Source organism: Scyliorhinus canicula, chromosome 5 (genome assembly GCF_902713615.1).
Source record: "Scyliorhinus canicula chromosome 5, sScyCan1.1, whole genome shotgun sequence".
NCBI lineage: Eukaryota > Metazoa > Chordata > Chondrichthyes > Carcharhiniformes > Scyliorhinidae > Scyliorhinus > Scyliorhinus canicula.
In genome coordinates, this window is record NC_052150.1 from 188,180,118 (window position 1) to 188,197,607 (window position 17,490).

The 17,490-nt window shown below is 47.4% G+C and overlaps 1 protein-coding gene across 4 annotated transcripts in view; it reads right to left on the reverse strand.

Moving 5' to 3' along the window:
• Positions 1-1,483: 1,483 nt before the first annotated feature.
• The window catches only part of arhgap12b (Rho GTPase activating protein 12b), a 297,001-nt gene continuing 280,994 nt past the window's right edge, over positions 1,484-17,490 (reverse strand). For all 4 annotated transcript variants that reach the window (XM_038798268.1, XM_038798267.1, XM_038798265.1 and 1 more), the window contains 2 exons: positions 10,655-10,760; positions 1,484-2,989 (listed from right to left, as the gene is read on the reverse strand). In XM_038798268.1, the coding sequence (XP_038654196.1) occupies positions 2,812-2,989; positions 10,655-10,760 (284 nt within the window). In that variant the 3' untranslated portion in view covers positions 1,484-2,811. The remainder of the gene's footprint in view (positions 2,990-10,654; positions 10,761-17,490) is intronic.

Below are 17,490 nucleotides of genomic sequence, written 5' to 3' on the forward strand. Positions count from 1 at the left end.
TTTTCTACTTTAAATATTATTTCAAAAAAGGAAATCTAAGCAGAGCACCTTTTGTTTAAAATACTTGTTATAGGATAGTCTAGGCTGATTTATCTTTGGACATTTTAACAAAAACAGTTTCTTACTTCAAGCTGCTTTTTTCATTTGTTCATTGATGTGAGCATCACTAGAGGGTCCAGCATTTAGTGCGTTTTCTTAATTGTCAGGATAAATGGATACTTTTCAGTTTGACAAACGGTAAAGGTTACTGCACAAAATAAGAGCTTGTGATGTAGGGGGTGACATATTACAATCGCAGAATTGTTACGGTGCAAGAGGACATTCAAGCCCATCGTGTTTGCATCTGCTCTCCAAATTAACATGGATAGAGGATTGGTTAAGTAACAAGAAACAGAGTTGGGATAAATGGTTCATTTTCAGGTTGGTAAACTGTAATCAGTGGAGTACCACAGAGATCAGTGCTGGGGTCTCAATAATTTACAATTTATATTAATAACTTGGATGGAGGGATTGATTGTATTATAGCCAAATTTGCAAATCGAAGATAGGTAGGAAAGGAAGTTGTGAGGAGGATACAAAGAATTTGTAAAGAGGTATCATTAAGTGAGTGGACAAGAATTTTGCATATGGAGTATGATGTGGGAAAATGTCAGGTTATCCACTTTGACAGAAGGACAGAAATGTCAAATATTATTTAAATAAGGAAGTTGCAGAAGTCTAAGGGATGGATGTGAGTGTCCTGCTACATGAATCACAAAACGTTAGCATGCAGGTAGAGCAAGCAATTAGGATAGTAAATGGAATGTTGGCCTTTATTGCAAGTGGTGGAATATAAAAGTAGGGATATCTTGCTGCAACTGTACAGCACATGTGTGAGAGTACACCTGGAGTAGTTTTGGTCTTCTTACTTAAAGAGCAATAAATTTGCAATGGAAGCAATTCTGAGGAGGCTCACTAAGTTCATTCTTGAGAAGGGGCTGTCTTATGACAAAAGGTTGAACAGGTTTGGCCTATAATTATTCGAGTCTTTAAAAACAAGAAGTGAAACAAATATGATTCATAGGGGGCTTGACAGGATAGATACTGAGATGATGTTTTCCCTTGTGGGGAATCTTGAGCTAGGGGCACAATTTAAAAATGCAGCATTGTCAATTTAAGTCTGAGATGAGTTTTTTCCCCTCTCAAGAGGTCTTTAATCTTTGACATTCTCATCCCAGAGAGCAGTTCAGGCTAGATCATTAAATATATTCAAGGCCAGGTTGGACAGATTTCTGATTGACAAGAGATGTCAAGTGGGGCGGGGGGTAGACAGGTGAATGTAGTTATTGCCACAATCTGATTAGCCAAGATGTTACTGAATGTTGGAACATGCCCGATGGGCTGAATGGCCGGTCCTGCTCTTATTTCTTATGATCTTACCAGAACCATTACACCACTGCACCAAAATACTTGCAAGTTTATTCAGAATTCAAAAATAAACAGATTTTTCATAATTTTGTTTTAATTTTTGATTAGACATAGCATATCGCCATACAGCAGTTAGTTTAAAAAAATACATTCAAAAGAAATCTTCAGATCATGTTCCCAGAAACAGGTAATATTCGAAAGAAACCTGTTTATACAACCAGTCCACATCAGTAAAATGGAAAAATTCAATTGAGCATCAAGTGAATCTGCTTTAATACCAATCAGTGCACACATGACATTTTATCAAATGTTAGCACTTATTGTACAATAAATTGCTATGCAGATTTTTTTTCAAATTTTGTCTGTACATTTTAAATAAACAGCTTTTGTTGTAGTGCACCTAGAAAGCACAGGCCTACACAATACTTTCCAGTACCATTTGAAATACAAATGGTTAAGATTTGCCCTGCATCAAAATTACCAATAGCTAAAAAGTGCACGCAGCTTCTTAGTATACCTAAGAATAGCCCCCCGTGTTGCCTGTCATAAAATACCCCGAAAAAGCTCTTAGTACTGATCTTAGGTGGTACACTGACCAGCAATTGAATATTACAAGTTGGCAAAATTTGATTAGAAAATGTTACTGTATGAAAAACATACTTTGTTAAGGAACTATACACAGATTATATATACATTGTTTGAGAGCATGTTATTTTAACGTATTATACTCTATTTATCTGTACATCACTAGTGTTCTGAAACACAGTGTGTGATCATACGACCTCTGTATTAACAGTAGGTCTGAGGGAACAGCAAGTGCAGGATTGCTTATAGTCCATATTCATCAACCAGGAAGAATCAACATTAATACTTTAGCTCTTGCCTTTCGAGTAAACCTGTAAAAAATAAATTACACAAAACCTGGCCACGCGTTTGTGTGGACTCAGCAACAATATACAGTATTAGGACTTCAGCTATACCAAACAGCAGAAAAGGCTGCAAGAGAAGTTTGCTAACTATGTGCAGGAAATGGAAATTTCCTAAAAATATCTACACATGTACAGAAGAGTACTGCCAAGTTCCTCAGGCAAACATTGTTTCAAAAGAACCCAGTGTATATAACTACAGTATATTTAAGTCTCTACTCTTCGTTATGACCAATTGATATGCTTCCCTGCATCTGTCTGTATTACATTTTATGCAAAACATCTGCAGCAGTGCCATCTGCTTTCAAGATTGATAACCACTGAAAAAAACAGATCCTTTTAAAAACCAGAGGAAGACAAGTGCAAAGTTTACCATTTTCTGGTTGACTCAAGGTACAAAACAAAAACACTTAAAATATAATCTTTTTTTTCTCATGGTGGGTTTTGGTAGGTTTGCATTTCACTTGCTCATTTTTTTTCAACTTCTTCCAAATATGGTATCATACTCTGATAAGATCAACTCCACAATCTGATTCTGGTATACCATGTGGACTGCAATATTCCCCGTCTCCTTCTCTGGCCTCAGGAGGGTGGGGCCAAATACTATGGCAACACTTTGACTGGTCATTCGGTTTAGTTCAGAACGGGCAATAACTCTGGAGAGAAAAGTTTTAAAAAGTTCAAGAAAGAGACACCTACAAAATCAAGCATTACGCAATTACTAATAACTTGTCCATTAACATGTCCCATTTAAAAGCACCCCAATTGTCAACCTTTGCTTTTCCAAATGCTTTTGATCTGTTGCGCATTTTCAGTAATTCATGCCTTGAAGTTTTTCTTATTCATAACAATGGAAGTGGCTGCCACACAGACCAATACTAGGTTACCATATCAGATAAATTAATTTCAGTTTTTGTTTTGATGGGCTTGTCACAGCTCCAATACTAAAGAATAATGTAAGCCTACTTGTGACAATAATGACTATTATTCTATTATTATAAATCGGTGTCAAAAGTGCTACATCAGTGCATGCTCCTCTTTTGAAGTAGAATGTAAGGCACATTGTTGGGCATAGTATAAAAGGAACTTTACTTTGTATATTACTTGTACTATATAAGATAGCAAAGAATGGGCCTGTAACAGTCTTATTCTGAAGGGAAGGCTGCTACTTTATAAGACCAAACTGATCAATCGAGAATAGACTTGCTGTCCATTTTAAAATTTGTGATGTAAATGTATGAGTTTGCTAGATCTGTTCTGGAGGAAAACTGCTCATATTGTTTTGCTAAAATAACATACGGGGATAGGGTGGAGGTGTGGGCTTAGGTAGGGTGCTCTTTCCAAGGGCCGGTGCAGACTCAATGGGCTGAATGGTCTTCTTCTGCACTGTAAATTCTATGATTCTATGGCTGACCTGAGAGTGTCGTGTATCGACAATGGGTGCCCGAATCAACAAAATGTCTAATTTTCCATTACTATTATCTTCTTGAAAATAAAGTCTAATAACTGAAGCAGTGTATCATCAATACTGAGCGTAACTTGGGTTTGACATCAGTGCCAAGTTATTGGGTAAGAATGTGGCTTATATAATGAATAATATTGGGTCAGATTTTGCTGGGAACAAGAAAGGATGTGCATTATTAATGCACAAATTGGCCAGCAACTTGCAGGGAGACAGTGATTATAGTGGTATTGTCACTGGACTAGTAAACCAGAAACCCAGGGTAATACTCTGGGCAGATGGTGAAATTTGAAGTCAATAAAAATCTGGAATTAAAAGTCTAAAGGACCATGAAACCATTTTGATTGTTGTTAAAACCCATCTGGTTGACTTCCGGTTGCGGCTATGCGGAGCTAAGCCGCACGTTCGGCAGCTCCCGCTATTTAGGGACTTTTGGGCCGTTTCGAGGGCCCCAAACGGCGCTGTTTCTACGCATCCCGGTGGGGGAAGGTGCCTGGAAGAACTTGCCCCACACTATATGGTGAAAAAGGCTGCAGAAACGCCCCCAAAAAAACGGGGGAAGAAAAACAAAATGGCGGCCGGCGCAACACCCGAGGACTGGTGGAAGTGGGCGCAGGAGCAACAGGCCTCGCTCCTACGTTGTTTTACTGAGCTGAAGGCTGAGCTGCTGGACTCCATGAATGCAACTACGACCAAGCGGCTTGGGACCCAGGCGGCCCAGGAGGAGTCTATTCGGGAGTTGCAGCGGCAGGCCGTTGAAAGAGAGGAGGAGGCCGTGGTCCTCGTGGGGAAAGTGGAGTTGCACGAGGCACTTCATAAAAAGTGGCAGGACCGCTTGGAGGAGCTGGACGTTCGCACGAGGCGAAAGAATCTGAGGATCCTGGGCCTGGCGGAGGGGCTGGAGGGGTCGGATCTCCCGGCGTATGTGACCACGATGTTGAGCTCGTTGATGGGAGCGGGGTCCTTCCATTTGCCCCTGGAGCTTGAGGGAGCGCACAGAGTGATGGCCAGGAGGCCCAAGGCAGGTGAGCCTCCGAGGGCGGTGCTGGTGCGGTTCCACCGATTCAGTGACCGGGAGTGTGTGCTGTGCTGGGCCAAGAAAGAGAGGAGCATTAAATGGGAGAATTCGGTAGTGAGGATCTACCAGGATTGGAGTGCGGAGGTGGCTAAGCGGCGGGCTGGGTTCAACCGGATGAAGGCGGTGCTTCATGCTAAGCAGGTCAGGTTTGGAATGCTGCAGCCTGCGCGCCTGTGGGTGACATACAAGGACCGGCACCATTACTTCGAGTCCCCGGAGGAGGCGTGGGCCTTTGTACAGGCGGAGAAGCTGGACTCGAACTAGGGCCTGGGGACATACTTTGGCCGGCGTTGTTTCCGCTGTGGTTGTTTTGTTCCAACTGTTTCAACTTTTTTAACTTCGACATGTGTGTTATGTATGCTGGTTTTCTGGTTGCTCTGTTTACGGGTGGGTTTGTTTGTTGGGCATGGTTGTGGGTTAGGTGGGGGTTTGTGTTCTATATGTTCTCTTCTGTACGGGGCTGGGGATTGAGGGGAAACTGGAGTTTGGGGAACTGCGTCAGAAGGGTGGGGTGTGGCAGTGTGAAAGCGCGGGCTTTCCTCTGGTTTCCCGCGCTGCGGGGAAGGGGGGGTGGAGCTTGCGGTGGGGGCGGGGCCTCTACGGGTCTTCTTTCACATGCTGCAGCAATGCCAAGGAGGTGTGGCAAGAGGGGGATGACCCCATGCCGGGAGGGGATAGGTTTTGGCGGGAGCTGCCGGGGTCAGCAGAAGTCAGCTGACTCACGGAAGTACCATGGAGGGTGCGTCGCGGCTAGGAGGGGTCCTAGTCTGCGGCGGGGGGATACCGGGTTGCTGCTGGAACGACTAGGAAGGAGCCGATGGGGACCGGGGGGGGGGGGGGGGGAAGAGGAGAGGCGCTATCGCCATGGGGAACGGGTCAAGCGGGGTGTGCTGGCCTGGGGCGAACATCTGTCAAGCTATGGCTAGTCGGCGGGGGAGGGGGGCGGGTTGCCCTCTGATCCGGCTGATTACCTGGAACGTGAGGGGGCTGAACGGGCCAGTTAAGAGAACCAGGGTGTTCTCCCATCTAAGGGAGTTGAAGGCGGACGTGGCTATGCTCCAGGAGACCCACCTGAAGGTGGCGGACCAGGTCCGTCTGAGGAAGGGGTGGGTGGGGCAGGTTTATCATTCAGGATTGGACGCGAAGATCCGGGGGGTGGCGATTCTAGTGGGGAAGAGGGTGGCGTTTGAGGCGGCTGAGGTGGTGTCGGACAAGGAGGGCAGATATATCATGGTGAGGGGTAGGCTGCAGGGAGAGAAGGTGGTGCTGGTGAACGTATATGCCCCGAATTGGGATGATGCTGGCTTCACGAGGCGATTGTTGGGCCGCATCCCGGACCTGGAGGCAGGGGGCTTGATCATGGGGGGAGATTTTAACACAGTGCTGGATCCCACACTGGACCGGTCCAGTTCAAGGACGGGTAGGAGATCGGCGGCGGCCAAAGTGCTGAGGGGATACATGGACCAGATGGGAGGGGTGGATCCCTGGAGGTTTGGGAGACCGAGAGCGCGGGAGTATTCCTTTTTCTCTCACGTCCATAGGGTTTATTCCCGGATAGACTTTTTTGTCCTGAGCAGGGGATTGATTCCGAGGGTGCAAGATGCCGAGTACTCGGCCATAGTGATTTCGGACCATGCCCCGCACTGGGTTGATCTGGAGATGGGAGAGGCGCGGGACCAGCGCCCGCTCTGGCGCCTGGATGTGGGGATGCTGGCGGAGGAGGAGGTGTGTAAGAGGGTTCGGAGAAGCATTGAGGGGTATCTGGATATCAATGATACGGGGGAGGTCCAGGTGGGGATGGTCTGGGAGGCTCTGAAAGCAGTGATCCGGGGGGAGCTGATCTCCATCCGGGCCCACAGGGAAAGGAGGGAGAGGAAGGAGAGGGAGAGACTGGTGGGAGAGCTTCTGGAGGTGGACAGGAGATATGCGGAGGCACCGGAGGAAGGGTTGCTGGGAGAACGGCGCAGGTTGCAGGCCAATTTTGACTTGTTGACCACCAGAAAGGCGGAGACACAGTGGAGGAGGGCGCAGGGTGCGGTATATGAGTATGGAGAGAAGGCGAGCAGGATGTTGGCGCATCAGCTCCGTAGGCGAGATGCGGCTAGGGAAATTGGGGGAGTGAAGGATGGGGGTGGAAATGTAGTGCAGAAGGGGACAGAAGTAAACGGGGTCTTTAGGGACTTTTACGAGGGATTGTAACGGTCGGAACCTCCGAGGGGGAGAGAGGGGATGGAGAGCTTCATGAACAGGCTATGTTTCCCAAGGGTTCAAGAGAGGCTGGTAGAGGGGCTGGGGGCGCCGATAGAGTTGGAGGAGCTAGTCAGGGGGATCGGGCAAATGCAGTCAGGTAAGGCCCCGGGGCCGGACGGGTTCCCGGCAGAATTTTACAAACAATATGCGGACCTGGTGGGTCCCCTGCTGGTGCGAACTTTCAATGAGGCGTGGGAGGGGGGGACTTTGCCCCCGACGATGTCGCGGGCACTGATCTCTTGGATCCTAAAACGGGATAAGGACCTCTTGCAGTGCGGATCATATAGGCCTATCTTGCTCCTTAACGTAGACGCTAAGTTGCCGGCGAAGATACTGGCTACCAGGATAGAGGATTGTGTGCCAGAGGTAATTCATGAAGATCAGACAGGATTTGTCAAGGGGCGGCAGCTCAACACGGATGTGCGGAGACTGCTCAATGTTATCATGATGCCGGCAGTGGAGGGGGAGGCGGAGATAGTGGTGGCGCTGGACGCAGAGAAAGCGTTTGATAGAGTTGAGTGGGGGTACCTGTGGGAGGTGCTGGAGAGGTTTGGATTTGGGGAGGGATTCATCAAATGGGTGAGGCTGCTTTACACGGCGCCGATGGCGAGTGTAGTCACAAATGGAAGGAGATCGGAGTATTTTAGGCTCTATCGTGGGACCAGGCAGGGGTGTCCCCTGTCCCCCCTGCTCTTTGCACTGGCGATTGAACCACTGGCCATGGCATTGAGGGAGTCAGGGAAATGGAGGGGTCTGGTGCGGGGTGGGGAGGAGCACTGTGTATCGCTGTATGCGGACGACCTGCTGTTATATGTGGCGGACCCAGAGGGGGGAATGCCGGGGGGTGATGGAGCTGTTAGCGGAATTTGGGGGCTTCTCGGGCTATAAGCTAAACTTAGGAAAGAGCGAGGTATTTGTAGTGCACCCGGGAGATCAGGAGGAGGGAATTGGGAGGCTCCCCTTCAGGAGGGCAGTGAAGAGTTTCAGGTACCTGGGGGTGCAGGTGGCCAGGAGTTGGGGGGCTCTTCATAAGCTTAACTTCACCAGACTAGTGGAACAGATGGAGGAGGAATTTAAAAGGTGGGACATGGTGCCGCTATCGCTGGCGGGCAGAGTGCAATCCGTCAAAATGACGGTTCTCCCGAGGTTCTTGTCCCTCTTCCAGTGCTTGCCCATCTTTATCCCTAGGGCCTTTTTTAAAAGGGTGACCAGCAGCATCATGGGATTTGTTTGGGCGCATGGCACCCCGAGGGTGAAGAGGGTCTTCTTGGAGCGGAGTAGAGATGGGGGGGGGGGGGCTGGCGTTGCCCAACCTCTCGGGGTACTACTGGGCGGCCAACGTGTCGATGGTGCGTAAGTGGGTGATGGAGGGGGAGGGGGCAGCATGGAAACGGATGGAGAGAGCGTCCTGTGGGGATACAAGCTTGGGGGCCCTGGTAACGGCGCCGTGGCCGCTCCCTCCCACGAGGTATACGACGAGTCCGGTGGTGGCGGTTACCCTCAAGATTTAGGGGCAGTGGAGGCGACATAGGGGAGAAGTGGGGGGCTCGATGGAGGCTCCGTTAAGGGGGAACCATAGGTTCGTCCCGGGGAACATGGATGGGGGATTTCAGGGATGGTATAGAGCGGGCATTAGACAGCTGAGGGACCTGTTTATCGACGGAAGGTTTGCGAGCCTGGGGGAGTTGGAGGATAAATTTGGGCTCCCGCCGGGAAACATGTTTAGATATCTGCAGGTAAAGGCATTTGCTAGACGGCAGGTGGAGGGATTCCCTGCGCTCCCCGCGAGGGGGGTGAGTGACAGGGTGCTCTCGGGGGTCTGGGTCGGGGAGGGGAAGATATCCGATATCTACAAGCTTATGCAGGAGGTGGAAGAGGCGTCAGTAGAGGAGCTGAAAACGAAGTGGGAGGGGGAACTGGGGGAACAGATCGAAGACGGGACATGGGCTGATGCCCTGGAGAGGGTAAATTCTTCCTCCTCATGTGCACGGCTTAGCCTCATTCAATTCAAGGTGCTGCATAGGGCCCACATGACTGGGACGAGGATGAGTAGGTCCTTTGGGGGTGAAGATAGGTGTGTCAGGTGCTCGGGGAGTCCAGCGAAACATGCCCATATGTTCTGGGCATGCCCGGCATTGGAGGAGTTCTGGAAGGGGGTGGCGAGGACGGTGTCAAGGGTGGTGGGATCCAGGGTCAAGCCAGGATGGGGACTCGCGATCTTTGGGGTTGGGGTAGAGCCGGGAGTGCAGGAGGCGAAAGAGGCCGGTGTGCTGGCCTTTGTGTCCCTAGTAGCCTGGCGAAAGATTTTGCTACAATGGAAGGACGCGAGGCCCCCAAGCGTGGAGACCTGGATCAATGACATGGCGGGCTTCATTAAGCTTGAGAAGGTCAGATGCGCCCTGAGAGGATCGGTGCAAGGGTTCTTTAAACGGTGGCAACCTTTCCTCGACTTTCTGGCTCTTTAATTTTAATATATGGTTAAGTTCTCTTGTTGGGGGGGGGGGGGGGGGGGGGGGGGGATACATGTGATGTTACGGTTTGGGGGGAATTGTGGGTGTTATGGGGCTGTTAGTTGCATATTACTGCTTGTTGCTATACTTGTTGCTATATTTTCTGTAAAAAATTCCAATAAAAATTATTTTAAAAAAAAACCCATCTGGTTCACTAATGTCCTTGAGGCAAGGAAATCTGCCATCCTTACCTGGTCTGGCCTATATGTGACTCCAGGTCCACAGCAATGTGGTTGACTCTTAACTGCCCCCTTAAAGGCAATTACAGATGGGCAATAAATGCTGGCACAGCCAGCAACACCCACGTCCCGTGAACATATATTAAAAAAGTACCCCATGAATTATGAATCAGAGTTGCGAGCTGATTTTGCTGCTGTCGTTAGCTTTGTGAACACATCATCTTGCTTTTAACAGCCATATAATTTTCATGAAGTTACTGCATTTGTACATTAATTGCCCATTAAAGCTGTCAAGAGAAAAAAATCTAATAACTACTAAAGTACCCTTTTGTGATATTTGTTAACTGCCAATCAACCAAATTTGATAATTGCTCACACTGCCAGCAACTTAGTGGACAAAAGCTTTATAAACCTAAACTTGCAGAAACAAGTCTAACCAATGAGTTTTACATTTATGGATTTTTTCCTATTCATTCACGGGATGTAGGTGTCACTGGCTGGTCCAGCATTTATTCCCCATCCTTAATTGCCCTTAACTGAGTGGCTTGCTAGACCATTTCACAGAACATTTAAGATTGTTGTGGATCTGGAGTTATTGTTGTGGATCTGGAGTTATTGTTGTGGATCTGGAGTTGCATGTATTTATTGAAGTCAATTCTAACTATGGTGAGTATGGGTCCCAGAGCATTAATTTAGGTGTCTGGATTACTAGTCTAGTGACAATACCACTACGCTACTGCCATCAAACATGGTCAACATGTTATACGCAATAATTATTTTTGATCACAGCTACGCTCTGTCATGAGAATACTCATCACAGGTACAAAGTAAATCACACTTACTTGACAAGGTGCTTGAATAGCACTTGCATAGTGTCATGGTTCGGTTTAGGTAATAGCTGGATTAGCTCAGTAATACCCTGAATACGGTGCTTGTAGTCTGCAATTTCTGAAAACCATCAAATAAAATTGGGTTTATGTTTGCTGCTTCATATGTGTGCATGAATATACAAAACACTAATTATCTTTGGCAACAAAACTCACTTAATACATTAATCAGTTGTCTGACTGGGCCAGAATGTTGTCTAGCTCTTAAGTAAAAGTGGTTCTGTAGATCTATGAATTATGTAATTCTTTTTTAATCACTAGTTGTTATCAAGGGTTATTATAATATCAACAGAGATAAACTTAACTAAATAAACAGCAACTCTTAAAAGATTACCTTGATTTTTCTCTTCACAGATGTTTACTTACTTGCTTTGTATTTCTAGCACTTTGTTCAACAAACTAACTGTGTTATCTGTTAGATTTTATACAGTATTTGTCTGCTGGCAGGAGCAGCCAAGATTAAAAAAACAAAGATTGTAGTTAGCAGTTTTCCCCCAAAAATGCATTCCCAGGATGTGGATGCCACTGACAAGATTGGCATTCTGGTTCATCACCAGTTGCCCTTGGAAAGTGGTAACAGGCCTTCTTCTTGATTCGTTTGCGTGGTGAAGACACTTGCACAATTCTATTTTTAAGGAGGACATCAAAGGATTTTGAACCAATAAGAATGAAGAAATACTGATGTGTGACTTGCAGTGGAACTTGGAAGTGATGATGCTCCCATACATATGATGCACGTTTCCTTCTTGGGTGATAGAAATCATGGGTTTAAGAGATGCTGTTGAAGGAAGTTTTGGAAAATTGCATCAGGTGCATCCTATAGAGACATTAGACTGCAGTTGCTGCTCGCAAATGGTAGAGGAAGACGATGTTTTAACTAGTGGCTGGAGTACAGGTCAAGTGCTTTTTTTTGTCCTGGATAGTTTTGAGTTTATCTAGTGTTGTTGGACCTGCACCTATCCTGGCACATTTAATTTCGGCCTTCCAGGTGATAGTCACGTGAGCCACTGACCAGAAAATGCATGGTCTCCGACCTATTCCAGTAGCCACAGCATTTATGTAGCTGATATTTGGTCAATGGTGCCCTCTAGGATGTTGATAGTTGAAACTTTGCTGAAGGTAACACTACTGAGTACCAAGGGAGGTGGTTATGCCCTTGTTCAAGATAATCATTGCTTGATCTATGTTCTATGATATGGTGTGGTGTGAATGTTACCTGTTTCACATCAGCACAAGCCTGGAAGTTGTTAACTTTTGCAGCATGTCTACACAGAAAACTTAAATAATGTAAATAATTGTAAATAGAGTTGATCAATGAAATCATCAGCCAACAGCAATTCCTTATGACATGATGGAGGTGGAAATAACTGGGCCGTGCCAGAGGTGCCACCTTTCACTACATTTAAATTCCTTGCTCAGATGTATTTATAAGATCCCAAAGGCAGCAGTGAAAGTATTTTCAGTATCCTAGCTAATACTGATCCCTCAAACAGCAACACCAGTAACAAGCTGTTTGGTCTGTTATCTCGTTTCCAATTGGATGCTGTATTTGCCTACATCACCATGACACTGAACTTTGAAAGTACAGGTAGAGTATCTTTGATTCGTAAATCCAAAAATCGAACACATCTAAAAACCAAACATGTCCAAAAATTGTACTTTTTTGAACCTCATCAACCTTTAGCAAATCCTTGACCCAAGCTGACATGATCCAAGCAAACCCAAACTTTGTTGACTTCACCTAACCTTTAGCACGGGATGTCTAGTCTGCACATTGGCACTTGAACCCATTCCTACAAGCAGAATCACAAATGGCGCCACGAGTGGGAAGTTATTACTGATACCCTGTATTTATTATTCCATAATACATTTTACTTTTCTAGCCGTTTTATTTACTTTACACTATTGCTAACCTGAACGTAGGCTGTTGTAATCATAGAATTTACAGTGTAGAAGGAGGCCATTCAGCCCATCAGGTCTGCACCGGCCCTTGGAAAGAGCACCCTATGCCTCCACCCTATCCCTGTAAACCAGTAACCCCACCTAACCTTTTGGAAACTAAGGGGTAATTTATCATGGCCAATCCACCTAACTGGCACATCTTTGGACTGTGGGAGGAAACCGGAGCACCCAGAGGAAACCCACGCAGACACGGAGAGAAAGAGCAAACTCCACACAGCCAGTCATCCCGAGGCCAGAATTGAACTCGGGACCCTGGAGTTATGAGGCAGCAGTGCTAACACTGTGCCACCGTGCCGCCCACAATCTAAGTAGGCCTAGCTCTATATGCACTATTTGAAAAGCAAAATTATCTGAAATACAAAACGCAATTAGCCTCAAGGATTTTGAATACTTCACTGGCACATCACTGGCAGTAAAACCATCTGAGCACGTGAAAAACATTATATATTATATATGCAAGTAATTTCTTTTCTTGGAAGGCAGAAATTAACTAAATTACATTTTTAATATAATATATATTTCCCCAAATACATCTACTGGCCAATTGACAGAATCAGTCCACCCTTGAAAAGAAAATGGGTGGCACTGGATTTGGAGTTTGAAACCATCCACTCCTCTTGGTTAAATTATGTTCTACGGTAAGTGAAAAGAAAGCAGTGGAAAATCTGAATGGTGAATTAACCTGCACAAAACAAGCAATGAAACTTTTCTGGCTTAATTTTGTTATCATTTCCCTGAAGTTCTTTTAATATTGACTCAGATTTTAGAATGTTCTCTATCAATCAGATTGCTGCTGTCTAAAACAGATTGCCTGGTGGAACACCCGAGAGATAGTCAAAAATATTGGAATGTTGCAAATGCCACTCTGTGGCTGAACTGTGTACTGCAAGCTGTTGAAAAAAGGGCAGTTTGGAGTCTTCCGGGGGCAGCCATGGAGGAGTAGGTCGCACATTTGATAGCTCCCGCCTGTGACGGACTTTTGGACTGTTTCCCCCTGTTTTATTCCGGATTTTATGGGATAAATTGGTGAAGAGTGAGACAGTATGGAGAACTGGACCAGAAGTGGCCATGTGAGAAGACAAAGTCCTATGAGGAAGATGCGACCAGAGCTGGTAACGTGGGAAAGCATGTCGGAGAAGCAGGGCGACGGGGAGATGGCACAGTGGTCGATGGAGCAGCTGAAGTTTTTTGAAGATTGCTTCGTCAAGCTGAAGAAGGACACACTGGACCCGATTAAGGCTTCAATTGATCAAGTTGTGCAGAATCAAGTGACCATCTTGATCAGGAGAGCAATCCAGGAGGTGGAGAAAAAGGTGTCCGAGCACGAGTAGTACATAACCATGCTGAGACCAAGGTGGAGATGATGAACGACCGTCAGAAAAGAATGCAGGAGAAGCTGAAGGACCGCGGGAACAGATCCAGGAGGCAGAATCTTAGACTTGTCGGCCTCCCTGAAGGCAGTGAGGGATCGGATGCGAGGGCTTATGTAACGAATATGCTGGAGACGTTGATGGGGGCTGAGGCGTTCCCTCAGCCCCTGGAAGTGGATAGAATGCACAGAGCCCTCGCAAAGAAGCCCCAAGCGAACGAGTCGCCGAGGGCCATTTGCACCGATTCCTGGACAAGGAACACGTTCTGTGGTGGGCCAAGAAGGAACGGAGCAGCAAATGGGAGAACTATGAGCTGCGCATTTATCAGGAACTGGACGCAGATCTGGCCAAGAGACGAGCTGGGTTTAATCAGGCAAAAACAGCCCTCTTTAAGAAGGGGGTGAAGTTTGGGATGTTGTACCCAGCCCATCTGTGGGTCACACATGAGGAACGGGACTTCTACTTTGAAATACCAGACAAAATATGGACATTTATTAAAGAAAAGAGGCTGGAGGCGAATTAAAAGACACTGAGCCTTGGAGAAGTACTGTGGTGGTGATTTGTTGTGCTGGGTTGTATAAATATAAGTAATGCTATGTGTAATAAGGGGCTGTTTGGATGGCTAAAGGTAACTTTGTCTTGCAGGGAGCTGGTTAGAGGGGGGATGGGCTTTGGGGTTGGTTCTGCTTTTTGGGTTGGTTCTGCTTTTTGGGTGATTACTTTTCTAAAGTGCTTTACTGTTTTTTCTGATGTTTGTTTACTGGGGAATGTGATGCTTTTAAAATGTTTGCCCATGTGGGGGGAGAGGGGAAAGAACAATGGGGAGACAGACTGCTTGGTGCCAGGGGCGGGCGCTGTCAAGTCAGCATGGGTCAGCTGACTCTCAGAAGCGCAGTGGGGGGTGAGCAGATGTTAAGCTGGAGCTTGACTTGGGGGGTTGGGTTTCCAGTGTTGCTGCTGGGGGCGGGCTGCTTTGCTGACAGGGGAGGAACTGATACTCGGGGGACAAATGGGAGATCGGGACGGCAACTGCCCGAGGGGGGGGGGGGGGGGGGCTCGAGGAGGCGGAGGGCACGAGTTTGAGGCTGGCCAAAAAGAGGGTGATGGCTAGTAGGCAGGGGCGGGGGAAGCCCCGCCAAGCAGGCTGATTGCATGGAACGTCAGAGGGCTGAGTGGGCCGGTCAAGAGGGCTTGCGTCTTTGCGCGTTTGAGGGGGCTGAAGGCGAATGTGGCAATGCTCCATGAGACACCCCTAAAGGTTACAGATCAGACGAGATTGAGAAAGAGGTGGGTCAGCCAAGTATTCCACCAGGGCTGGACTCAAAGACCAGGGGAGGTAGCGATCTTGATCAGCAAACGAGTGGCATTCGAGGCAGGGAGAATCGTGTCAGACAGTAGGTCCATACTGGTGAGTGGGAAGCTGGAGGAGGTGCGGGTGGTACTCACGAACATATATGTTCCGAATTGGGACGATGTGGAATTTATGAGGCGGGTTTTAGGTAAGATCCAGACTTAGGGTCACATAACTTGATCCTGGGAGGAGACTTTAACACAGTCATTGATCCGGAATTGGTATCGGTCAAAATGCAGGACAGGAAGGAGGTCGGCTGCGGCAAAGGAATTGAAGGGGTTTATGGAACAAATGGGGGGTGTAGACCCATGGAGGTTTGCAAGGCAAAGGGCGAAGGAGTTCTCACATGTCCACAACGTATACTCTTGCATCGACTTTTTGTTCCGAGCAGGGCGCTAATACCGGAGGTGGTGGATACTGAGTACTCGACAATCACAGTGTCGGATCATGCCTCACATTGGGTGGATCTACGGGTTAGTATGGAGAGAGGGCAACGCCCGCTGTGGAGACTGGATGTGGGGTTGCTAGCGGACGAAGTGATCTGTGGGCGGTTAACAAGTCCATCCAGAACTACCTGGAAACAAATGATACGGGGGAGGACTCCGCAGCAACGGTTTGGGAAGCTCTGAAGGCAGTGGTCAGAGGGGAATTAATCTTGATATGGGCCCACAAAGAATTAAGGGGCAATTTAGTGTGGCCAATCCACCTAGCATGCACATCTTTTTGGGTTGTGGGGGCGAAACCCACGCAGACACGGGGAGAACGTGCAAACTCCACACGGACAGTGACCCAGAGCCGGGATCGAACCTGGGACCTCGGCGCCGTGAGGCTGCAGGGCTAACGCTGCTGAACTTCTGCAATTACTACTGGGCGGCTAATATAGCTATGATTAGGATGTGGGTAGTGGGGGAGGGGTCGGCATGGGAGCGGATGGAGACGGCGTCATGCAAAGACACCAGTTTGGGAGCACTGATAACGGCACCTCTTTCGTTCTCGCCGGCCCAATACTCCACAAGTCCGGTGGTGGTTGTCATAATATACATCCAGGTATATGATGGTGCACAGACAGGCAGTGATTGACACACAGGATGACCAGTGAACACACAGAACACAGCAGCCAATCACCAGACAGGACACAACCACTATAAAGCCAGAGGGCACTAGTTTTCCCGCTCTCTCGGGATCCAGCCTCTGAGACAGTCAGAGCTCGTGAGCAGCAACTAGAACAAACACCATGTGGTAGTAAGATAGTCTGGTCAGGTTAGCCTCAGGTCTCCAGTCAACTCAGCATAGTGTCAACCCACAGTTAAAGCATGTTTGATAGTTAAGAGTTCAATAAAATCGAGTTGCATTTCTTCAAGTGTTGGAAGCCTGTCTCTCTCACCACTGCAGTAAACGCAGTCCTCACAGACCCAGCCTACCCAACACATCAGTGGCGGCAGCTCTGAGAGTCTGGGGGCAATGGAGGACAGACTTGGGTTGTTTTCCTTGGAACAGAGGAGACCGAGGGGGTGACATGATGGAGATGTTTAAATTATGACAGGCATAGATAGAGCAGACAGGAAGAAACTTTTCCCCTTGGTGGAGGGATCAATGACCAGGGGGCATAGATTTAAAGCAAGTGGCAGGAAATTTAGAGGGGAATGTGGGGAGGAACCTTTTTTCCCCTCCTAGGTTGGCGAGAGTTTGGAACTCGTTGCCTGAAAGGGGCGGTGGTAGAGATCCTCATAATATTGAAGTAGTATTTAGATGTGCACTTGCGATCCCAAGGTACACAAGGCTATGACCACGTGCTGGAAAATGGGATTAAGGTGGTTGTTTTTGACTGGTGCAGACGCGATGGGCCGAAGGGCATATTCTGTGCTGTGGGACTCTATAAGCCTGGATGTTGTCCAGGCCCTGCTATGGATTGGTGTGTGATGTCTCATTATTAGAATACCTGTGAAAGGAACAATGTGAAACTGCCAGTCACCAATGCAGAGTTGTCTGTATGCCAGGAAAGTCCATTGAAGCAGCAGAAAGGATGACAGATTCCTGCAGCAACGACCTGGTGCTAGAATGGCTGAATGTGGGCCAGGTATAATTTCTGACAAAAATGTTTTCTCTTT